The 26168-nt window shown below is 38.7% G+C and overlaps 1 protein-coding gene across 8 annotated transcripts in view; it reads left to right on the plus strand.

The window, feature by feature from the left end:
• The first annotated feature begins 126 nt into the window (after nucleotides 1-126).
• Nucleotides 127-26168, plus strand: part of mapkbp1 (mitogen-activated protein kinase binding protein 1) — a 38517-nt gene continuing 12475 nt past the window's right edge. For 2 of the 8 annotated variants that reach the window (XM_083544979.1, XM_083544981.1), the window contains exons 1-12: nucleotides 127-3958; nucleotides 6570-6661; nucleotides 16107-16169; nucleotides 16949-17006; nucleotides 18504-18674; nucleotides 18797-18934; nucleotides 19714-19896; nucleotides 20854-21014; nucleotides 21679-21868; nucleotides 23684-23821; nucleotides 23948-24132; nucleotides 25006-25097. In XM_083544979.1, the coding sequence (XP_083401105.1) occupies nucleotides 3845-3958; nucleotides 6570-6661; nucleotides 16107-16169; nucleotides 16949-17006; nucleotides 18504-18674; nucleotides 18797-18934; nucleotides 19714-19896; nucleotides 20854-21014; nucleotides 21679-21868; nucleotides 23684-23821; nucleotides 23948-24132; nucleotides 25006-25097 (1585 nt within the window). In that variant the 5' untranslated portion in view covers nucleotides 127-3844. Of the gene's footprint in view, nucleotides 3959-5756; nucleotides 6066-6569; nucleotides 6662-16106; nucleotides 16170-16948; nucleotides 17007-18503; nucleotides 18675-18796; nucleotides 18935-19713; nucleotides 19897-20135; nucleotides 20154-20853; nucleotides 21015-21678; nucleotides 21869-23683; nucleotides 23822-23947; nucleotides 24133-25005; nucleotides 25098-26168 lie in introns of those variants that run through there. The other 6 variants (XM_083544975.1, XM_083544977.1, XM_083544980.1 and 3 more) reach the window with 6 other exon arrangements.

Genomic DNA, 26168 nt, shown 5'->3' on the forward strand with positions numbered 1-26168 from the left:
AATTAAAATTGTAAGATCAAAGCGGAAACACTAATTAAAAAATCCAAAAAAATTATTTTCAAGAAACAAGCAGGACCTCTGAGAACATACCACAGTCATCTTCAAAGTGACTCAAAACTCTTATTCAGCATGCCAGCCTGTGCATTTTAGACATTTGTTTTTAAATGGTGCTTTTCAAAATTGTGCAAGTTAATGTTGTACTTAAAATGAAATTTCTATTTCCTATTATCAAAGCAGCCAGTACACTACTACAATTACTACTACTACACATTACTTTAAGGTTCTTAGACTTTTGTGTGTGTTCACCATAGCATTTATCTAGATTTTGATCTCATGTATGTTTCACGTTAGATCACATACGAATTGCATGTAGCATAGCTGATTAGACTGCACTGAAAACTGAACACGGAAAGAGTGGAGTTTGATTAAATCTCTAAAATGCTATAAAATAATTCACAGAACGATGAACAATGATGAACAATAATTCAAAATTGTAGGTGTATTTATGCTTTAAGCTGGTGGTCACCTTGAAAAGTGCCCCATCAAGCACACCATCCCATTCACTGAACATAGAGCTTTAAGTGCACCAGCCGTGGACTGGTCATTAGCAAGTTCATTATGTACCACCTGCAGTGTCTCTTCCATATAGATAGATAGATAGATAATACTTTATTGCATCTAATAGAAGTGCAAATAGTAGCACTTGTGCAAATGGACAAGTGCAGATAAATATTTAAGTATATGTACAGCATGTTAACAGATGTAAAGTGAATAAATATAAAGGCTATAGTAGTGAAGAGATGTGTGCACACTGTTGAAAAGTACAAGTAAATAGTTATAGGGCTATTGCAGTGAAGAATGCAGACACTGTTTTAAGGTACAAGTAGAAGGTTATAAGGCTATGGCATTCACAAAACGCGCAAAAGCTCAATAAACAATTGCACTACATCATGTACGTAAATGTGAAATATTTTAAAGCTGTGTAGAAGTGGTGTAATTGGCAAACCAAATACCTTTTTATAGCTGTACACAAATTAGAAAAGATTCTATACCCCCTCAACAGATGCCATGTCGCATCTGCAAACATTACAGGTTGAATAAAAACTCGTTATAATCCCCTGGGACGGATAAACTTTCTTAAAACTCCTCAAGAAGAACAGCCATTGTTGTGCCTTCCTAACCAAAGCTGAAGTGTTCTAGTGCCAGGACAGAACCTCAGAGATGTGAAATCCCAAGAACTTAAAGCTGGAGACCCTTTCTAACTCAGTTGGAACTGGGAAGTATCTCCTGTTGTTAGATTTCCAAAAGTCCACAACGAGCTCTTTAGTGTTCATGGCGTTAAGGGTCAATTTGTTGGTGGCACACCAAGCTGTCAGGGTTCGGATCTCTTCCCAGTAGGCCAATTTGTCGTTGCTGATCTGGCTGACCACGGTGGTGTCATCTGCATACTTGATAAAGATGTTGGAGTAGTGATCACCGAACACAGACCTGTAAGATGCCAGTGTTAAGAATAAGGGTTCAGGATACCTGTTTGCCCAACCTAACAGACGGAGGTCTGTTGATGAGAAAGTACAGAATCCCATCAGCAAGCAGGGTTTGAATTGAGGGGGGTTGGGATCCCCTATAATGCACTAGGGACCCCCATGACAAGTAAAAAAATAGACTTGGGGGGTGTCCCCAAGGCTTGAATCAATTTGAGCACTGTCTGCAAGTGTAGGTGCAGATACCAAGGTCACTGAGCTTAATGATCAGTACAGTGTGAGGACTGTTAAAAGCAGAATTTAACTCAATGAACAGCATTCTGATGTAGGTGTTGATCCAGTGTAGGTGGTAGGCCTGCAGTGAGTTGATTCATAACCAGTTTCTCAAAGCACTTCATAACAATAGGTATGAGTGCAACTGGATGAAAATCATTCAGGCATTCTGCAGCTGAATGCTTAGGCACTGGTATAACGGTTGTAGTCTTCAGGCATGTAGAAACCATGGCTCGGGCTAGTGACAGGTTGAAAATGTCAATGAAGACCTGTGCCAGTTTTCCAGCGCATGCTCTGAGAACACGTCCCGGTATAACGTCCGGACCAGCTGCCTTGTGTGCGTTCACTCTGTTAAATTCTGAATAGATGTAAAAGTTGGCTGTGAGCAGTAGTAGATTCAGTGATTGAGGTGACATGTCCTATTCCTTGATCGAAACGAACAAAAAAGTGATTGAGCTTGTTCGGTATTAAGGCACTGCTGGTTTGTTGAGATCGTGGTGTCGGTTTGTAGTCTGTGAAATATGGGCTGCTGGTGCTTGATGATGGGAAAAACTGTGTTCACTAAGCAGGTAATCTTTGCTATGTACTGTACTGTACATTTGTGTTCATTCAACCTGTAATGTTTGCAGATGCGACATGGCGCCTGTTGGGGGCGTATAGGGTTTTTCTAATTTGTGTGGTGCACTATAAAAAGCCATTCAGTTTGCTACACAGCTTTAAAGCTTTTTTTTTATTATTATTTCTAGGACATTCTAACTTTGAGCTTTTCAAGCTTTAAAAGCGGCGAGTTGTGTTGTATAAATGCTTAATGTGGGCTACAGGAAAGCCTGCTATTAGAGATGTAATGATTTTGTCATAAAAGTAGCACCCAATACTACATGATAAACCCTTGCAGGAATGATTTTCATTAAAAAAAAAAAAAAAAAAAAGCAAGTCGTCTCACACTGGATTAAACCGTATCCGTTTCTAGAGTGGGAATTCATGGCGCAGTGGATTTGCTGAGTTGAAGCGGTTTGTCGCTGGATGGCAGAAGTGGCCCCTAGTTGAAACAGATGGAGCTGCAGCTGGGATCCTGAGCTGTGTGGGGAAGACGGACAGATTTCAGCCAGCTAGCTTAGCAATAAACTAACCTGGGTAACAACAGGGACTGATAGTTCACCTTTTAAAAGCGGTGATTAGGATTACTTTGGCTGGGAAGATGTCTAAACAAACGAGAGCAGCTCTGACGTGAAGCTGACTGACTGTAGAATGCGGCTGGGTTCGAGCCAGCATTATCTTTTGCTAGTGGTGGTCATGAAGCTAACTAGCATAGGACGCACAATTTCATTCAGGTTTAACCAGTTCAAGATAGGATGCTATGACAGTCTGTCATTTGTAGTTGACACGGTTTGAGGCGTAGTTATAATTGTATCTGAGGAACGGCGAGACGTTGAACTTTTTGCCGCAAACAAACAACCGGTGAGTAAAAATCAAGTGCTCTCATCGGGGAATCAGCTGTCAGTGTGATCAACACTAGGCCATATTTCAGTATAACAATCCGATATGCCTTTTGTGCATTGTAGATGATGCATTTCATCAGATCATTTCTGTTCCTTGTTGCCAGTTAAAAAGAAACAAAAGAAAGCGCCGCGGCTCAGTACATCAGTCTTTCAGATACTATGTTGGTGATTAGGTGACACACCGGTCTCCTCCTGAGCGGGTTTTGCTGTCTGTATTAGGACTTGCTTTGTACATAGGCGAGATGAGAAAAGACTTCTCCCCAAAGAGAAGACTCAACGCTCATGCGAGGAAACTGCTGACTGCATGAGAATGAGCCATGGTCCATTTCACCCCATCATCCAATGCAGACGCTTGAGAGCTCGAAGCAGCTTCGATGCAGAAGAGCAGCACTGCAGCTCAGAGGACACGCACAGCACCGTCGACCTGATTACCCAAAAGATCAGTGCATTAATGCCTGAACCCGGCTTATTTTTACCCTACAGTATGTAGGACACCATGTAATGTCTGCAGGTTTTGTGTAAAAGAGTCATCCTTGACGGTTTTCATCTTCAAATCGCTGTACATTTACATTTCCATGAGACGTGATCAAGATGTCGGGGGAAAATACGACTATTAAAAATCGCATTAAAAACCTGCTCCGGTCTCCATCCATCAAACTGAGGAGAAATAAACCAAGGAACAGCAAGGAGAACCTGGGCAATAAGGTATGTAACTTGCTTTATATTTGGGAAGAAAGTCTTGCATATGGTGCCCTTTACATTTCTACTGTAGCCTGTTATTTGTGGTGGAGCAAATGAGCATGTGCAGAATAGGAAACCTGTGTGTGTGTGTGTGTGTGTGTGTGTGTGTGTGTGTGCGCGCGCGCTTATATTTCACTCCGTTTTAATGGGTTTTGTTTGGAATTGACAAAAGCTGTAGGAACATCCATTTAAATTGTTTACTGTATAAGGTTTATTTTGGTTCATTAACTCTATTAATGCTTTTGGGAGATAAATTCCAAGATGTATAAGCTATTTTAATATTAAGCTCTTTATGAAGGACATGAGCACTGCAAAAGCTTCCACACACCTTCTTCTTCTTCTTCTTCTTCTTCTTCTTCTTCACAATAACTGATTATATCAGTGAGTTGTCCAAATGGTTTACATTTGACTGATGTACAGTTCATTTCTGGTCTATCTCTTGAGGTGTAGTTTGTCATTTGTTTCAACAGAGTCCTGCATTCCTTTCTGATTGACTGTTTACTGCTGCAGACAAATGCTCACTGTACTTTTACTCCTGGATCCAATGAGTGCCTGGGATCGGAGAACTGTTTGTGCTGTTAAGTCCTGCTAAAACAATCATTCAGCATAATATTATTCTCTTTGCAAACTTTAGTAACTCATAATGGCCTGTTTACACCCCAGTGTGTCTGACTAGATTATGTTAAGAAGTCTTGCCTAATTGTCGTAATGCTGTGTTTATGCGCCGATTGTGATTCTGCAATCCAAATTCGAATGCAAGTATAAGCCTCTAATGACTTTATGGTCAATTAAGCAACTGTGTGCAGTTTAATTCTTGCATCCTGATTCTAAAATATTTATAGCTTACAATTTCTGTTGTATTAAAAAACGTTATCAGTAAAGGACGATGTGCAGTTCCTGCCAGAAAACCCTTTGCAGGTACAAAACCATATACATGTACTTGTATGCTGCAGACTGTGTTTTGTGTCCTGAGGCTTTTGTGTTGCACGGCTTCAAAAGCATGGCTGCTCCACCCAGCTGTAAAGTTTTTGTTGACCCATTGATGGAAATGGTTCCTTTGTTCTAACACACAAGCAGGGAAAGTTTTTCATGAATTTCCTATTTAAATTCAAATCCTTAGCTCTAAAACTGTTCACATGTGCCTTACCCTGGTTCTGGAGTACCTTATGTCCTTCGTAATTTAGTGCTTTCATGCTCAAAACATGCTTAGTTTAACTAATCAGGCCTTCCTGGGTTATAATGGGTGTGTACAAGCAAAGAAAACATTAAAATGTGCAGGACGGGGGTGTTCCAGGACCAGGGCTAAGATCTATATTCAACCTTGTATTAATACTTAGGAATTCTTTACAAATGCCAATGACAGACAAACAAATTAAATATATTTAATGTGGTGTAGAGATGAGGCAAACAATCTACTCCACACCACCTTAGACCCGGAGGGAAAAAGTTACCAGTGTTTCTCATGATGCTGACAGATAATTCATTTGCAAAAACAACTGAATATACTTTTCATTAGCTCTCTGTTTCTTTATGACCTTGTATATAACCTAAACAAGATGTCACAAGTCTTCAGAATACTGCAATACATTCATTCATTCATTTGTTTGTTTGTTCATATTGACAATAAATTGTTCACACAATTGTGGGAATAAAAGGTGAGGTGGGGGGCGGGGGACTTATTTGTGCTATTTATTTTTGAATGTGAAGCCTGAAACAAAAAGTGCTTCATGTATGAATAAGCTTGAGATCAGTAAATTCTTTATTCTCTTTTGCTGTTATGTAAGTGTATAACAGCAGTGAAGAAAAAATTACTGGCTTCAGTCGTCATGTGAGGAGACCTGATGGACAGATACACAGAAAAGGGACTGACGCATAATAGTGCAGGGTTATACAGAACAAATACATGCACAGACATCTCTCAGGCTTTTAAGAATTTATATGCATGGCTTTATTGGATTTTGGATTTTTTAATTTTCAAGTTGGAGTAAGTATTAAAATCAACCTTACCTTTAAAGTGGTTACACTGGACATGTTTCCGACAAAGAGACTGTTTAGAGCTACAGAACATGATGTAAGTGCTCTTGTGCTACTTTTTGTGTGTTATACACATACCATTCCTGGTGTTCATTTTTATAGTGTCCAATACTGATACATTGATTTTTATATATGTTATGATTTGCTTTGAGGTGTAATAATGCTTGCTTGTTACAAGTGTCCAGCATGTACCTGTTTGCTTCTAATGTTGAACTTGTGCTGCAGTGGAAATTCTTATGATTTCCATTTTAAATGAGAGCACTGTTTTGGAGTGTTGGTTATCAGTGAAATCGTCCTAGGCTTTTTAACTGTTTATTGTACAGCATCGTTATTGTGCAGGAACTTATCCTAAGTCTTGTAAATTTGTGGTAAATTGCCTCTTTTTCTGCATCTGTCATACAGACAGATTACACCCTTTCATAACCAGACAGGTTTTTTTTTTTTTTTTTTTTTTCTCTCTTCCTAACCTTTTATTTTCACTAAAAGTGATAGCAATGCCATGTGACACAAAATATATTTGACTGTTCATCTGTTTTCACAGGTGACTCTTGAAAAGGTTTTGGGAATTACTGCTGCAGGAAACCGTGCCTTGGCCTGTGACCATCACTCAGGTTTGGTAGCATACCCTGCAGGGTGAGTAACACAAGAAAAACTGCATTACAACAATTGTTGCCATGCAAGAGCAAGCTCAGCTTTTATGTGCAAGAATGGCTGTCATTCTCTTATCAGTTTTCAGGAATAGACCAACTGTCAATAACATGTTGGTTTTAAAGAGTTCGATTGATTGTTTTATTGAATACTGAAGTGCTGAGTTTTCAACATTTTCTGGAGCACACATTTAAAAGTACAATAATGACTTTCTGTGCTGTATGGGATTCTTAGAATAGACAGTCTGAGTGCTCAGAAAGAATTTCATCTGCCAGCAATCTGATAACAGCTGTGCAAGCATGAACAGAAATTAGGTGGAGTACAAACAGGAAAAGCAAAAAGCTGGGTCAGGAAGGACAGTTGAATTCTCTGAGGTGCAGTGTGTGAGTGTGCAGTACACTCAGGCCATTCCCTGTATAATTGCATGTTGGCCATCCTGGCAAGTTTTTTTCCAAAGCAACCACAACACAACACTCATCAGAAGCAGGTTATTCTATGAAATGAACAGGTTTGTTTATTAGGAGTGTTTACTTGCACTGAAATTAATGTTCAAATGTATTTCAATATTGCTTTATTGGAGCCTTGTCGCCTTCAGTTTGTTAATGGGGAAAGTCTTGAAATGACGAAAGATTTATACTTGATGATTAACTAGAAATGAATTAAGATTAAGTGTGGTAGAAATAGCCTTAACATCTAGATCCTGAATGTGGGGGTTAAGAACTTTATTTCAGCTACTGCAATCACTTGCCTTTCCTAAACACCAACATGATGTAATATGCATACACATTACTAATAATAAAATGTTCTGTAAAATCTAAGTCAAACTAAATGCCCAAACCTGTATCTTCCTTCCAACCCCACCATTCAGAATGAACTGAAGTGTAAAATATTTTCAAGATAAATGTTTTTTATCGTGCAGTATAATAGGTGGAACTCTTCTTATCAAGGTATACGACAGCTTTCTCAAGGGATGTTGTAAAGTCTGCAGCTTGCTGATTAAGCCAAGTTACCAGTTGGTGCAGACAACTGACCATGGACTGCTCTGAATATAGTGTGGAGCACTGTAAAGGGTGTGCATAGGGCAATCAGAAGAGAGCCTGCAGCTGTTCTGCCAAGACTGTTCTCCAAATAAAAGTTACTTTAAAATGTTTCTATCTTTGCTGCCTACTGTGTCCAGTATCATCTGTCTTTAAACTCCTCCATCACACTTTACCATGACTTAACAAGTTGTAATTTGTAGCTCAAGTGTCTATTATCACTCATAGTTGTTATGAACACATTCTCACTGCCTTCATCTTTTGACTTGGTGATTGAGACTTGGCTGGCCTTTAGACCCTCTTTCTAGGTATAATACACTGTAAGATTATAGATCACACTAAAGTTGGACTAGAGTACTGGATTTTCATTGACCAAATTTGTTTGTGTGTAACCAGTTAACCATGAACTTCACTTAAACCCATTTTTAGTTGTGTATTGCACATGGTTTATAGCTCCACAAAAGAGGGGTGGTGTTCTGCAGCTTCAGATAACTGATTCATATTTCACCTTCTGTCAATGCGAACGCTGGAGTTCAAAGTGCAGACAAATGGTCCACAATGCACTGACTGATAAAAAACACAATTTATACCCAGTAGTGGAAGCTGAGTGTTCATTTACTCCAGAAGGAGCAGTTATTTGCATTCCTATCATTTGATTAAACTTGAAGCATACTTTGGGAAAGTGCCTCTTTATTTCTGAAGTGCACCTCAGGGAAATGCTGTTTAGAACTTGGTTGGTCAAGAGTTCTCTCATTTAGTTTGACTGGCCCTTTTAGTCATCAGCACTGTGCTTGTTGCATAATTTGTGTAATGTGCTGCTGTTGCAAATTTGATGACTTGTGATTTAGCTACACTAAATGGACAAATGTTTGTGGACACCTGACCATAAGATTTATTTATTTTTGATCATCCCATTCCACATTTAGTCCCCATTTGCTGTTATAATAACCTCCACTAATCTGTGAAGATGTTCCACTACATAATGGAGTGTGGTTGTGGTTGCTCAGTCAGACACAAGAGTGTTAGTAACACCAATGCACTGATGTAGGGTGAGGAGGCCTGGGGCGCAGTCAGCATTCCAATTCATCCAAAGGTTGTTAAATAGGTTTCAGGTCTATAGCAGGCCACTGAAGATCCTCCACTCCAAATTATGTACACCCTATTTTCATGAAGCTGGCTTTGTGAAAAGGGCATTGCTTGAACAGATTTGGGTCTCCTAGTTCAAATGAAGGGAGAAGTCAGTTGTCCCAATACTTTTGTCTATATAGTAGGTGTGAAACCTTTAAGCAAATCTCTGTTTTTAAGTCACAGTTCGGTACAATTTTGGTACCGTTAGGGGAAAGAAATGCAAAACATAAAATTGGGTGTCTTTTTTTTTTATTAACGCAGTTTATCATCATCCACATTTGTGATCATCAACATTTGAACAGTGTACATTTTTAAAACTTACAATTACAAATAAAATGCCTGCTTGGCTAAATAATATACAATAATATTTTACAATATTTTATAAAAATAAAATAGAATAAATCAAATTAATTCCATTTATCATACTGATTAAATTGAGTAATCGATTAAATTGGAACAAATGAAACTGATTAAGTACAATTAAATAAATGAAAAAATTTAATTTAATGGTTTACATTTGTTAGATCCAGTTTGGTTCATTCAGATGTGTGTGTGTGTGTGTGTTTTACATTTAATATAAAATTTTCTAAAGATATGACCTACTTAACTGTTCTACTTTATTTCAGCACACTTCAACAAATGTCTTCATTCCTTACATCTTTCATTCATTCACTTCCTTCGATATGTGGAATTGTCAGGAATTTCTCCTTCTAAGACAAATTCTTGAAGCTGGACATAAAACTCTTCAGCGTTTAATGAGTGTGAAGCCACAGTGACACTGCGCTAACTCTAGTATGTGTGTGTGTGTGTGTGTATGTATGTATGTATGTGTGTATAATATATATATATATATATATATATATATATATATATATATATATATATATATATATATATATATATATATATATATATATACACACACACACACACACACACACACACACACACACACCCCTGGCATTGTGTATGTTTTCAAGTTTAATAATCATATAAAAAATGCTCTCAAAGTGCAAGGTGGAGATTGCGGTCCACCATTTAATACTTTCCTGAGGGAACTCAGATTTTAACTGTTCAAACTGAAAGCCTTGTTTGTACCATTACACCCCTTTTATATAGTATATTATAGCTGGACCTTTTCTTATTGTTCATGTTTTATGGTCTTTGCATTGTTGCACATTTTATACACATTATATTAGGAATTGTTTGCACTGTTGTGTAAGTGCAAAACTAATGCATGCAATATACTGGAGTTCAGTCAGCTGCATGATCAAGAGGAATGAAACAGACAGTATTTACAGTCTGTTATGTGACAAATGACACTTCTCCTTTTTATTTGCCTCTGTACTGATGCAGTGGAAGTCCTCAGCTTTGTTGACCTTTAAATTTCAGACCTCTTTGCGTTTCAGTACACGTATCAGCTTGTTCAGGGTTCTGCAGTAGTTTATAAAACATTTGTGGTATATATGAATATATAGTGTAATTAATTAGATTAAAGGGCAGAAATAGTATGTTGAATGGAATAACCTTACCATTTAAGAGTGTTGATCAGAAATAAATCTATGATAAAAGCAGTATGTTGTTGTGTAGGTTTATAGCATAGGCTGTAATGTCATCCATGCATGAATATGTGGGTCAGATACTCCCTGTCCCTCAGCATTGCAACAAAATGGGTTAGTAGAGCTGAACAGTTAAGTGATTCAAAGACAGAAAAAAGAGTATTGGAAAACTGAGAGGAAAGGATTGGGTGATGATATCAGATTATATCAGAATGAAGGTTTTTTCATTTTGTTTATGTGTGGTTGGTGCTGGGGGCAGTTTTCAAATGTTAAGTCTGCATGTCAGCTGCATTGCAGGACTTGGGACTATTTAATAAATATTAGTAATCTCTCTAAGTGTATCAGCACCAACTGAATTCGGATATTGTGTGGAAAATGCTGGTGCTTTTTAAAAAGATTATTTCATTTCCCCTGCTTTGCACAAAAAAACCCCATAATATATAACCTACTCCCTATGCGAGTATTAAAGGCAGAACATAGTGCCACTCACAATCCTTGTGCTAAAGTGTTTTATCCTGGCAGCTGTGATCTGAAGCTGGAGGATTGAAGAACTGGGCGCAGTCTGCGAAGGCTGTGGGAGTCCAGGATCAGCAGCAGATCCTCGCTAACACGGGAGCATCAGGGGGTTGGGCTCTGAGTTGGAAACCGATACTCTGACAGCGAACCTGGATCAATGTGTATGTGTGTGAGGCTTGACCACCTGTCTCTCTAGTTTATTCCACTTACCAGATGGAGCAAGGCAGTGACTGTCACACCATGTACACTGCTTTAACTTCACCCTTATAATTTCCCCTTGCTTGCCTAAATGGAAAAAAAGGGTTTATAGCTCATGGATGAAACTGTTTGCTAATATTCTATATTTTTTATGTGGGCAGAAACACCTTCTCCATCTCATTAAGACTTTGATCTGACTGGGGTTAATGGTAAAGTCTACTCAGAATAACTAAAGTTTATAGGGAATTTTTGTGACGTTCTTTGTTGTTCATGGTGATCATTTGTTTTTCTGTGCTGTATTTATTGGTCATTTGAAAAGGAAAACACTGTCAGCAATCACAAACATTAAAGAAACGACTGTTAGCTTTTGACTGTGTGTGCCTATCTAGATATATCAAGAGCTGTGTGTCAGTTTAGTGAGAAACTCAATAAGTAGTCACAATGTCAGCCATTTTGCTCTAGAACAAAATGCAGCTACATAATGCATTTGTTGCAGAGACTTATTTTGGCTAGATAGAGATAAGTATGATTGATAATTGACCTTTATCAAGGATGGGGTTTTAGCATTAATGTTGAAGCTTTGAGACACTGTTTAAATATATAGATATAGATATGAAGGTGAGAGAGGGCGAGGAAGCTCTACAGACTAAAGGACTAAATCGCTGCTGCATCACATTTTCTTCATTGTCATACAGTCAACCATCTTGCAGGAAACTAGCAACTGAGGTGAAATTAGACCAGCTTGTCAATTTAATAAATTTAAACCAAAAATATTCACTCATAGGATGACATTAATTACAAATAATGAAATGAAAGTCATTTGGGGTGTTTTTTTTTCTTTAGGGCCCTTTCAACTGATTTATGTGTAGATGCAATGTCTTTTATGTAATGTCATCCACGGAGTCATACTCTGTGCTTTGTTTTCCAAATTGTGTCAGAGATTTATTGGTTTCTCGTGAGACACAGTGCAGTATATAAACGTACTCATGGCTATCACATGCAGGCGTTCTTTTAAACTGTTAATTATACTTTTGCAGGAAGTCTTTTTTTATACAATGATTAACACATCTACTTACACAATCACAGCTTGCCTGCCTTTTAACCTGTAATTTTCCAGACAGACGAACCAATTGATGTTGTTTCTGAGTGCATCACAATACATGTAATGTCCTCTTTGAGCTCATGGTTACAGGCCATAACAACTCTAACTTGTTTTCGATCTGTAACCGCAGTATTATCTGCAGGTATCCTTGATGTAAGCACAACACTCGATTAAGCTGGCTCAGCTTGTCTCTGACAGTAGGCACTGACATTATTCACATGGCCCTGCAGAGTTGAGCACATGGCAGCTCCTTTAGGAATTTAGGTTTTCTTGATTACTATGCTGACATCCATGACAGCTGCTCATCTCTGTGTGACACAGGGCATAGCTGTCCCTGGCAGATAGAATCATATGTAGAAGTATAACCAGTTTTTCCATTCCAGTTTTACATGTTCGCTCAATTTTATGTGTACAGTGAACTGGATATTTAACACCACATTTATGTTCCCAAGGATATCAAATATAGCAAAGCTAGTTTGTTTGCATTCTATCATTTACTTTTAATCATTTGACTCGTACTGTAAATGGCTGAAGGCATGACAATTAGGGCTAAAACGATTCCTCGAGTAACTCGTGTAATTAGAATAGTCCATTTAACTACACACAGAGCACTGTGTTTCCCCACAGACCATTTTTACAGTGAGAAACTCAATAAGTAGTCACAATTTCAGCCATTTTGCTCTAGAACAAAATGCAGCTACATAATGCATTTGTTGCAGAGACTTATTTTGGCTAGATAGAGATAAGTATGATTGATAAATGACCTTGATCAAGGATGGGGTTTTAGTATTAATGTTAAGCTTTGAGACACTGTTTAAAGCAAGGTATATAGATATGAAGGTAAAAGAGGGCGAGGAAGCTCTACAGACTAAAGGACTAAATCGCTGCTGCATCACATTTTCTTCATTGTCATACAGTCAACCATCTTGCAGGAAACTAGCAATTGAAGTGAAATTAGACCAGCTTGTCAATTAAATAAATTTAAACCAAAAATATTCACTCGTAGGATGACATTTTTACAGACGCACCACCCGCTAAACTCTGGAGCGCTTTAAACAGGTAAACATAGAAGATGCTGCAGAATGAAAAATGGAGGAACGGGGAGGAAAAAAGCGAGCGGCAAGGATGATTTAGACCTAGAAAAAGACAAAGTTTTCAAAGTTTGGGATAATTTCAAACTAAAACACAAAGAAAACACTGTTCAGTGCAGTTACCGTATTTAAAGTAATTTGGAATAGATTTTAATATTTATTTATATATATATATATATATATATATATATATATATATATATATATATATATATATATATATATATATATATATATATAAATAAATGTTGGCATTATGATGACTTAATATGGCAATTAAATACTCTAAATGGGTTTATTTTTCACAGTTGTTTCTTTGTGCAATTTCAGCAAAATATAAATAATAATTTTGAAAAAAAGGAAACAAATTACAAATTCATACTGTATTGCTCTTTAATAAAGAAACCCATTTAGAGTACTTCTAAGATTACTCGATTAGTCAATGGAATAATAGGTCGAATATTCAGTTATTAAAATAATCGATAGCTGCAACCCTAACCCCAATGACAATGCACTTTAAGCATTTATGTCGGTTTCAGAACTTAAGCATTTGAAAAACAGTATTTGTATTTTAATTGCACAAATAAAAGAATTGCAGTTTCTCCTGTCTGCATTGACACCATCTATATTGTTTTTTTTGCCGATTTTATTTATTTTATTTTACAGATTTTGGAGTGTAATTCTTTAGTTTAGTGTTCATTCAACATTAAGGGCGTTAGGAAAATCAGGTACTGATGTAGGTGAGGTGAGAAGACCTGGCATGCAGTCAATGTTCCAATTTATCCCAAAGGTGTTCAATAGGATTGAGGTCAGAGCTCTAAAGCGGGCCACTCAAAATCTTTTTCTCCAACCCATCTTCAAGGAACTAGCTTTGTGTACATGTCATATTGGAACAGGTTTAGGCTTTCCCACCTTAATTTTAGTAGTCCAAAGATATTCTATACAATTGTGTGCCTTTAACTTTGTGTTAACAGTTTGGGGAAGAGTCACATATGGCTAGAAAAGTCAGGTGTCCCAATACCTATTTTTTCCTAAATATTGTATTTACTTACTGATACTGCTACTCTAGTTTACCAGTTTTCTTTCTCTTACAGAAATGTTTTTCTCCTATTATCTCTTTAAACTTTTAATTGTTTGTTCCATGAATCAAAAATTGTGGCACTATCGCAGTTTGTTAAATTGAATAGTCATGCATGTGCTCAACAGTCTCACTGTACTTTCTTACTCTGAGTCAAATGCTGTGTGCAATAATTTCTTTGTATGTTACTTATGTATCCACATTTATGTGTTACATGTGTGCATGTATGTTGCTAAATTTGTTTCCAGTTCTAGAAATGAAATGCTTCTGAGCTGAGGGAACTAGAAATGGGGACAGTGTTATTTTAAATTCATAGTCCAATGGGAATATAGATGTAAATAGTAGACATGTTAAACCACTTGCAATATGGGCCAGCTTTTAAAAAAAAGAAAAGAAAACAGTTAGACACTTCCCTTCAGCAGAACATGCCCTGTGTCAGTTTTTAAAGTGCTGAATGATGGTTGGTTGTGTATCTGATGCACTCTTGTCTACTTACACCCTTGTGTGTGTGTGTGTGTGTGTGTGAGAGAGAGAGAGAGAGAGAGAGAGAGAGAGAGAGAGAGAGAGAGAGAGAGAGACTCATCTCTGTCTGAGCCCTCTAAATCCTGTCAAAAGCTTTGTATAAATAGTCCTTAAAGTCCATTAAGTGCGTTACTTGTCAGTGAGGTCTTTTTTCTTTTGCCTGTTTGTCTTCTCAGATAACTTCTTTAGCATGTACAAAGGGCCTGACTTCATGGTTTTGTGGAAAAAGAGTCATGTGTGTTTGATACATCAGTCCACCCTGTCTGTTTTTTTTGCAGTGACTTTAGTAATGCATGACTCCACCACAGCTGACACACAGCTGTATACTCTGGTGCTGTGTGACAGGAAGGGCATGATGATGGAATAAAGCTCTGTTTTTTTTGTGCTATGAAGATGCTCAAGAGAAACACTTTTATTTATTTATTTATTTATTTATTTATTTATTTATTTTCTCCAAGTGGTGCCACTGTTAAGTACCCATTCACCATCCAGGCAATGATTTTGTTACAGGCGTGTTTGGGATTGGGCAGGGCTTATTACTAATTTAACAAGTTTAATTGCTTCTCAGTTGTGTTAACAGCAACCCATATATAACTGATATTCCTATGTGCTTTAAAGACTTGGGATCCTAAAATCAGGAGAGAGAAACGTGGTTCACCGAACCCACTTTCAAAGCTAAACACAAACACATTTCTGGCCTCCCCTCACTCCTGATTTCTCTGGGTTTAATCGGTTCTGGTTACAGACTCAAATGAGTATGCAAATGAGGAAAATTAATAACAGGTTGGATTGCATTTTTCCAACTCAGCTCTTCACCTTTGTTTATATAGGGCTGTATCTGCAGGTGAATAATAATGTAATTATTAATATGTAAAAAATTTAAATGTAACGTTTTACAGCTTTTTCAGAGAGCAGAGAGTTCTCCTTCTGCTTTTGTATTACAAACTGTTTTACAGAACTTTTCAACCATGAGGTCAAATAGAGGAATAACAGCTAGTGTTTATTTGCAGCCCTTTGAAAACGTGGTCACTTTTTTCTTCTTTTTTTGCAAGATGAATGAAATGGAAAAAAGGAAGCAGATATACAAAGAAAAACATCACACAATACAGACTGTACCGAAAGCCCTGAAAGTTCATTTTGTGCTAAACTATTTAATATGCGCTGACAGAATCATACTAATAAGTGTTTCTTTTCTTTAGGTGTGTGGTGGTGCTTCTGAACCCCAAGAAGAATAAACAGTATCATATTCTTAACAACTCCAGGTAGGGTTTCCAGTCACAGCTGCAGATCATAGCTTCAGCACACACCCATAGCTCAGAACCTAGATAATGCATTGTAAAGCCTACCTTGTCATATGAAGTGCAATGTGGGTAAAAAATGTTATGTATTTGAACTGAACAAAAGGAATGAAGTGGTCCTGTGGATTCAGACATGTCTGAGTACATGATTTTTTACACACTAATTATTACAGTACAAATGGGCCTCATATTACAAATGCCTAAGGCATCCACAGATACAGCAAAATAACTTCTCTGTATCTATTTAAATGTGACACTATTACAGATGCAACATTAATTAGTAAAATTTTTATGACTACAGAGTAAATAACAGCATATTCAAATTGATGCATATTTCTGTTTATTTTGTTCTAGCAATATGATGTTTAATCAACTGATTCAGTTCAGTTTAAGTGATTCAGACTGTGGTTTAGTGATGGACGCCTCAGGAATGTGTACTCTCATTCCACATCATTAATCACATGCTTTAGAAACTTAGGAGTTCTCCGAGGGCATTCTCTTACAGCTATGTACAACTTATTTTGGCCTTATTTGAGTAATCATAGCAAAGTGGCTATAACTGTCGTAATCAGTGCTACTGCTTGAAGCTTTATCCATCTATCCATGACACTGCGATCATGATGTGAGTCATGTTCATTGTAAGAATGAGCAACTTAACCAGACAGGAAGCCTTTTAAGTAGACAGGAAGCATTCACTTCAGCATGATAACTGAAATACTTCTCTTTATTTTCTCTTACCTCAGGAAAACAATCACCACTCTAGCTTTTTCACCAGATGGCAAATACGTGGTCACAGGAGAGGTGAGGTGTTTTTTATTTTTTATTTTTTTAGATTTTTTTTTAATTTTTTTTTTATTATGTTCTCTGCCAGATCAAGGCCCACCGAAAGAAAGGCACACAATAAAGCCAATATAGAAATAATAAATGAATTGCTCATTAATTAAAAACAAAAGCAAAACAAAAACAAAGGTCTGTTTGAAGCCCTCATCTTCTGCAGTTTGCAATGCTGTGTAGCTTATAGTACTGTATAAAGTCATTTGCTGAAGGTTTTTTTGAAATTCACGTGGATAAATTCATTATTTAGAACTGTACTGTTGTCCAGAATATTTGCTCCACCTCCAAATCTTTGTGCCATCCCCACCTCGGACAAACAAAACACACCCAGGGATAATATTTTCTCAAACAAAAAATGTGTTCAAGCCAAGTAAGAAATATTACAGGCGAACATATAGAAATAGCATTGATTTATGGTTAGCTCTGCGTTGTAGTTAACTGAATGACCTGACAATTCCAATACAGACGATTCAGTGTGAGTTTGGCACATGTCTGAGCACTCCGGGCTCTGTGACGTGGCCTGGTGTGGCAGAACACAACTTGCGTGTTGCCCTAATCCACAAATCCATACAAACTCAGCGTGAGTCTCTACTGGTGTGCAAGACTTATCCATTCTGTTCAGTAGAAGCCTGTGCCTCGAGTGCGTGTGTGAAACCGATGAGTGCATGTGCTTACTGGTTGCTATGGTAACAGGTGGCACGGTGCCAGCCTACGCTCAGACGGTGTTTACTGTCAGAAGGAGGTGAAAGTAGAAGAGAGAAAGAGAAGCAGGGAAGCAAAAAGAAAGATGGTGAAATAAGGAGCAAGAGAAAGAGGGAGCAAGGTAATGAGAACAAAAATGAGCCTAGGCGAAGCATAGGGTAGGAGGTGTGAAAAGCTTTGCTAGGGGTGAGATTTGTGCAAAAACTGCAACAGAGTCTTAGCGTGTGTTTAGCTGCTGTTGCTGGCCTTCATATAAAATTTTTTTCCCTTTGAGCATAACCGCTGTGTGTGGTTCTATTAGTGTTAACTAGTAAATGCATTTAAACTGCTCTAACTGTACTGAAGGAGAATATTCTAGATCCGAAGGCTCATGTGATCCATTCTCTCATGTTATCAGGTGTTTACTTTTTGTGATTTGTTTTCTAATAAGGTTGCATAAGTTGGATAGTCCCGATTCAGCTGACCCTTTATTTATCAGTTCATGTAGTAAAAATGCAAATTTTTTTTCATTTCTGTTGTTATTTTTTCCTCTTGTTTTGTATGGCAATAATAAGAATGGAACTGTATTTTTTTTTTTTTTTTTTTGGTGTATGGTCTCCAAGCATTTAGAGAACACTTAAAAAGCTATTCCATTACTGCTAAATGGGAGACAGGATATTTGAATGCAGATCTTGGTTAAATTACTGGTTATTAATTCCCTCCTCCACACCCCATTCCTTCTCCTCCTCCCCCCCCCCCCCCCCCTCTCTCTCTCTCTCTAAGAGTGGTCATATGCCAGCAGTGCGTGTGTGGGATGTGGTGTCCAGAACTCAGGTAGCAGAGCTACAGGAGCATAAGTATGGCGTGGCCTGCGTAGCTTTCTCCCCCAACAGCAAATACATCATCAGTGTGGGCTACCAACATGATATGATTGTCAATGTCTGGGCGTGGAAGGTGTGCACAGCATTGTCACCATATAGATGAGTAGTTTTGTTCAAATGAGACGCATCATTTGAAACAGTCTCTAAAATCATGGTCTTTTTTATTCATTTATTTTTTTGTTGTTCTCCTTCCAGAAAAATATACTGGTCGCTGCTAACAAAGTATCCAGTAAAGTGACTGCCGTATCATTTTCAGATGACAGCTCCTACTTTGTTACAGCAGGGAATAGACATGTCAAGTTTTGGTACCTGGACCACACCAAAGCCTCCAAGGTATGCAGGCTGCTTAAGGCAAATCTTTGATTGGCCATTTCTTATTATTTGCAAATACATATGCTTACAACATTGGGGAATAAGAATAAGAGTCCCTTGCTTCACATTTTTATTGCTTGGTAAATATAATCTTTCAGATAATTTTACTGTTATTTTTCTTCGTATTACTTTGTGTAAATACCAAAAAGTTATGTATACTCTAAATCAGTGGTCCCCAACCTTTTTTGCACCACGGACCGGTTAAATGTCAGACAATATTTTCACGGACCGGCCTTTAAGGTGTGGCGGATAAATACAACAAAACGAAATGATATGACCGAAATAAAAACTGGTATTTTCTAAATATAATAATAAACGTGAATCCACTGTGTTGTTTTCTGTTCATTTTGCTAACTTGGGGGTTTCAATTTAGCGGTATTGTATTATGTGTTAGCGGCCGGAGCAGCCCCTTTAAGAAGGTAGCAGATGTAGGTAAGACATGTGACCGAGGCATCATGACATGCATCAAGAGTGAGTCATAGACAGATGTGGCGGAGAGAATCTGGAAATTTTCCAAAATAAAACACCGTACAGATTCAGAAAATAAATAAAACGGAAATAATGTAATTTGTGTATTCTCTCTGTGCGGCCCGGTACCAATTGACCCACGGACCGGTGTCGGTCCGCGGCTCGGAGGTTGGGAACCACTGCTCTAATTGTAAACTTCAGCAGCATAGTTTTTCACATAACTCCGTTAAAATAATTTTAAAAGAAGCATATCAGACATGTTGTTCTTTCAGGTCAATGCCACAGTGCCCTTACTGGGTCGTTCTGGGTTGTTGGGTGAGCTCAGGAATAACTTCTTTAGTGATGTGGCTTGTGGCAAGGGTCGGAAGGCCAGCAGTACTTTCTGCATCACGTCTTCAGGCCTGCTGTGTGAATTCAATGAAAAGAGGCTGTTGGATAAGTGGGTGGAGCTTCGGGTGAGTGGACGTCTAACTGATCAACTGATTATTTGCGTAAATACGAGGTTGTACTGAATGCAAAATATAAAGAAACATTAGACTTTTATGTTAATTATTATTATTTTTTTTTTTTTAAGTATCTATTGTGCAGCTTCTGTCTTATCACACTATACTAAAGACAAGATTGCTTTTAGCTGTTGTTTCTAGCTTTCAATAACTATGCTCAGTGTTCTGCTTCTTCTTTTTGTACTGTGCAGAAAAACGACAATGCCACAGTAAGTTGCTCATATGGACCACATTAGCCACTTTTACCCTGCATTGCCCACTCATTTTTAATGGTTTTCATTTTCCCATTATAGCTCTCATTACTATGTTGCATTACCATTGAATTGCATCACTGTCTCTGTGTCTACTGTTCAATTTGTCTCTTGCCACACCAGGGTTGGCCCTGAGTCTGGTACACAGTCTTCTTGTACATTCATTGACATTTTTAGCTTCTCAAATTAGCCAAGACAACTCTGTTCATAGTAAAACACAGTTTATTTCTTTGGCATCCACTGTTAGTTGTACAGACAAAAGCACATGTGTGAGAGAGGACGAGGGTATTAAGTCCTTCTGAAAGCTCATCAGAAGTGTGTTTGCAACATTACCATGCTGTGATTTGAGTATTCAAATCATTTGAGTTAATCAGGTAATACCATATACCCATCCCCTCAATGCATGAACAGACCTTTTTTTTTTTTACCCAAATTAGACTTAGACAGATTACCTAAACACAAACATATGACTCTCATTATAAAGTCATAAGGAACTTTGTGGTTGACTCAGAAATGTTGTAGGTGGGTGTCCACTTACATGGGTAAAGTTGTACTTTTTTTTTTTTTTTTTTTTCATATTTTTACCTACATACTGCTTTATTTCTTTGTCCAGTTGAGAATCTATGGGTTTTATTTCCCTTCTTTAAATTTTTTTCAGACTAGCTTAGCCACTGCATTATCTGTCACTGAAGATCTGATATTCTGTGGCTGTGCTGATGGAACTGTGCGAGCTTTCAACCCGGTCAACCTGCACTTCATCTGCACTCTGCCCCGCCCACACAGCCTGGGCACGGACATCGCCACTGTCACTGATGCAAGGTGAGCTGCAGTCGCAAGTTAAAGTGCTTAAAAACACTTGAACTTCACTTCTTTAGAACTCTGGGAATCTGAATAATATTTGATTTTTAGCATATTCATGCTGAAATTGTGCACTCAATAATTTTTTTTCTTGGTAGGCAGACAGGGTGCCATAATCGGAGCTTTGTCACTGTTGACTCTAGTTTTCAAAAGGTCTATTCAGTTAAATTCTGTTGAACAGCATTCATTCTGTTGTTGTTAATTGTAAATTGGGTCAGTGTGGGTTTTCTGGTATTTAATTCTTACCCACTGTCATACTGATGCAAATTATGTAGGAAGCATTTCCTTCCTTTCTAAAATGTATCCAGTGTGTGTGTGTGTGGGCTGGCTGAATAGATTTGTTCGGCAGTCTTTTTTTTTTTCTCTAAATTCATGGCTTATTAGTATGCTTCTCGGAAATGATTTGTTGGATAGCTAAGACTGGGCTTTTGACCACAGTCAATGAATCCCAAAGAACATAATATGAATGAAAATCTGGCATTTACTTTTTTTGTATGTTTAAAAGAAGAAAAAAATAGTAAACAGTTTGCACAATGATTGGGTTTGCCACATTCACAAAAATATCCATTTGTGCAAACTCTCTTGTTTCGTCTCATGTCAAATATGTATAATTTCTTCCCATCAGCCACCTCTTCGCATACAAATTGGATGCTCGGTACCCTGACACAGTGGCTGTGTCATATGACCCCACCAACCGCTGGCTATCTAGTGTTTACAGTGATCATAGCCTGTACGTCTGGGATGTTCGTGACCTTCACAAAGTGGGGAAAGTTTACTCTGCTCTGTATCACTCCTCATGTGTGTGGAGTGTGGAGGTAAGGAAACAAATACAAATTCATCCCCCTGAAAAAAGGGGGATGAGTAGGATGAGGGGGATGAGTCTTCTCTGAGTAGTATAATATCACAGACTTTAAGCTAAATTTTATGCTTTTAATAAAATAATTGATGAAAGTATTCCAAAAAGGTGTTGGGTGCAAATTCTAATTAAATTTACAAATGGTTGCTCTGGATTTCTATTATAACTGAGTTTTGAGCAATCAGGTTTCTGTCCTTTTTACTGTTGCTAGCAAAGAATGTGATGTTTGGTACTATTATTTTGTGTTATATATAGACTTATTATTTTACTTATATATAGTATGTGTTGAGAAGGTGAAGGGAGTATTTTAAACAGCTGATGAACGAGGTTGGATGGTGTGTAGATGGTGAAGCAGCAACTGGATAGGATTAGTAAGGAGGAAGTGAGAGCAGCGATTAAGAGTGGAAAGTCGGTTGGACCAGATGACATACCGGTAGAAGCATGGAGATGTTTAGGAGAGATGGCAGTGGAGTTTTTAACAAGATTTTGGAAGGTGAGAGGATGCCTGAGGAATGGAGAAGGAGTGTGAAAGCCAGGCTGGGAGAAGAGGTGACTATCTGTGATCAACAGTATGGTTTTTTGCCGAGGAAAAGCACCACAGACGCATTATTTGCTTTAAGAATGTTATTGGAGAAGTATAGAGAAGGTCAGAAGGAGTTGCATTGTGTATTTGTGGATTTAGAGAAAGCGTACGACAGGGTGCCGAGAGAGGAGTTGTGGTATTGTATGAGGAAGTCAGGTGTGTCAGAGAAGTATGTAAGGGTGGTGCAGGACGTGTATGAGGGCAGTGTGACAGCAGTGAAGTGTGCAGCAGAAACGACAGACTGGTTCAAAGTGGAGGTTGGACTGCATCAAGGATCGGCTCTGAGCCCTTTCCTGTTTGCAGTGCTGATGGACATGTTGACAGACAAGGTCAGACAGGAGTCTCCATGGATTATGATGTTTGCAGATGATATTGTGATTTGTGGTGAGAGTAGGGAGCAGGTTGAGAAGAGCCTGGAGAGGTGGAGGTACACGATGGAGACAAGGGGAATAAAAGTAATTAGGAGTAAGACAGAGTACATGTGTGTGAATGAGAGGAAGGGCAGTGGAGTGTTGCGGTTGCAGGGAAAAGGTAAAAAAGGTGGAGGGGTTCAGGTACCTGGGGTCAGCAGTGCAGAGTAATGGAGAGTGTGTTAGAGTAGTGAAGAAAAGAGTGCAGGCAGGGTGGAGTGGGTGGAGAAGAGTGATAGCATGAGTGATTTGTGATAGAAGGGTATCTGCAAGAGTGAAATGGAAAGTTTATAGGACTGTGGTGAGACCTGAGATGATGTATGGTTTAGACAGTGGCACTGAGTAAAAGACAGGAGGTGGAACTTGAGGAAGCTGCCCTGAAGATGTTGAGGTTTTCGTTGGGACTGACGAGACTGACTGATGGACAGGATTAGAAATGAGTTTATTATAGGGATAGCGCTTGTAGGATGTTTTGGAGACAAGGTGATGATTCAAGATTAAGATAGTTTGGACATGTGCAGAGGAAAGACATGGGTTATATAGGGGTTATATAGGGTTATATAGGAAGGAGGAAAAGAGGAAGTCCAAGGAGGAGGTTCATTATGTGGTGTGGGAAGACATACAGATAGTTGTTGTGAAAGAGGCAGATGTAGAGGACAGGGGGTTATGGAGACCGATGATCCGCTGGGGCAACCCCTAATGGGAGAAGCCGAAGAAAGAAGAAAAAGATATATAAGGTGCATGTCTCCAACTGGGGTTAACTTCTAAGCTTGTGTGACAGATTTACCCACAGAAAAGTGAAAGTGAGCGGTCCTGTCTCACTCCGGGATCCTTCCTTAGCTGCTCTTCTGACAACACCATCCGCCTTTGGAACACAGATGGATACAGTGCCACAGTCCAGCACAACGTCATCAGCAACGTCAGTCCCACAACTATTCACAATAGCCTACATTGTCAAACTCATTCAAACAGACTTCAAAGTGTTTTGTTTTTTTAAGATCACTCTGCAAATTTTCCCTTTTCTTCTCTGTTGTTTTCAATGTAGGACCTCCAGAAAATTATTTATATAGACAATAATATCGGCGCTTTGTTGGATCCCGACTGCACAATCTCCAGCAATACAGATAAAGCCGATCCACAGACCTCTGAGAACAGGACTGGCATTAGGACCATGTGTGTCAGCCCAGATGGTCAGCACCTGGCATCAGGGGACCGCAATGGAATACTAAGGTTTGGCCTGAGGGAATTTTATTTTCTACTTTGCCACTTAGCACCACTGTGCAAATAGATTCTCAAGATAATTGGTCTACTGTGGCGTTAATGGAAAAAGCAAAGTGTGTTTGATTCATTGAGTGCTTATTGAGCACTGATCATGCGAGTGTGCGGACTCTCATCGGTGTCTATAATGTGGCATTGTTTATAGCTGTCCTTTTGTGTAAATAAATGATATAAGTTTTAAGAAAGGACCTATAAGTTCCCTTAACAGCCTTTGCTATTTATCTGTGGAATGTGTATACCAAGTCCGAGTATATACACCGATCAGGCATAAAATTATGACATTATAAAATTATGACCATTGAAGTGAATAACACTGATTATCTCTTCATCATAGCACCTGTTAGTGTGTGGGATGTATTAGGCAGCAAGTGAAAAAATTTTTTTCATTGTTAAAGTGTTAGAAGCAAGAAAATTGGGCAGGTGTAAGGATTTAAGCGAATTTGACTAAAAGGGCTGAATTGTGATGGCTAGATGACTGGGTCAGAGCTTCTCCCAAACTGCAGCTCTTGTGAGGTGTTCCTGGTCTGCAGTGGCCATTCTATATCAAAAGTGGTCGAGGCTCATTGATGCACAGGGAAATGAAGTCTGGCCCGTGTGGTCCGATCAAACAGACGAGCTACTGTAGCGCAAATTGCTAAAGAAGTTTTACGAAGAAGCGATAAATGCTTGACGGGTCAGGACTGGTTTGGCAGCAAAAGTGGGAGCATCACAATATTAGGCAAATGGCCATAAAGTTATGCCTGGTCAGTGTATAAGTCACTGTACAACTCTAAGTTTTTGTTTGTAACCTTGATTGTAACTGTGCTTCACATGCTTATACTCCAGGATCCATGAGTTACAGAGCATGGAAGAGATTCTGAACGTTCAGGCTCATGATTCAGAGATCCTGTGTCTGGAGTATTCAAAGCCTGAGACAGGTGAGTGTTCTGTAAGCCAACAACTCGATTCTTGCACTGCAGACTGCAGCACAGTGCACCATGTTGAACCAGCTGCCCATTGCTTATACAGTGGTACCTCGATACTCGTGACCTTGACCCTCGCGACCTCGATAGTTTGGGAATTTTCATTTGGAACCGGACTAAGAGTGACTCGCAAAAAAATCCAATAGTTCACGAGAAGCCGCAAGTGGCTTAAAAGTTCGGAGTAACAAACAGAGTTTGTACGAATAAATAATTACATAAAAATGTCTTGAAAACTTTTTTATTAGTTTATTATTCATTTAAAGTTGCAAATAAAACAATTATGACAAGTAATTCACAATTTTTGTTGAGTTTACAGTACATGTACAATTCCCCTTGAAAAAAGGAGAATTGGTTCTATGGGGAGAGTGGTGGCTCCAGCGGTTAAGGCGCTGGGTTGCCGATCGGAAGGTCGGGGGTTCGAGCCCCGGTATCGCCAAGCTGCCATTCTTGGGCCCTTGAGCAAGGCCCTTAACCCTCTATGCTCCAGGGGTCCCTTACGAGGGAAATATCAAGGTCCGTGACGTTGGGCCGCCTTCCAGTGGGCTCACCACCTGCAGGAGGGACCGTAAGGGACGGTGCTGTGAGGATTGGGCAGCAGTCGAAGGCGGGGGCCTGCTTAGACTGCTGCCCCCGCGACCCGAATTACGGATAAGCGGGAGAAAATGAATGAATGAATGAATGGTTCTATGACCTCGCGAGAGGTCATAGAACGTAACCCCCGCAAGTATCGAGGTTGCACTGTACTGTACTTATAATACTAGATAGGACTCTATTCTATGCTGAGACTACCTCAATAGTTAGAATGAAATTATATTTATGTATTATATTTAAGTATTGTGTGCCATGTTGGACTATATGAACGACCGCAATCCGCTAGGACTAAGTTGTTTTGTTTTATCTCTGGGTTGGACTGTAGCCTTGCATTTAACACTCGCTCTGCGCAGTGTTTAACCAAGTTCTCCACGAGTGACCTCTTCTCTTGGGTTGGATTTCCTTTTGGGTTGGATTGCCCCTATAATCCACATT

The sequence above is a fragment of the Silurus aristotelis genome (genome assembly GCF_946808225.1).
Source record: "Silurus aristotelis genome assembly, chromosome: 6".
Classification (NCBI taxonomy): Eukaryota; Metazoa; Chordata; class Actinopteri; order Siluriformes; family Siluridae; genus Silurus; species Silurus aristotelis.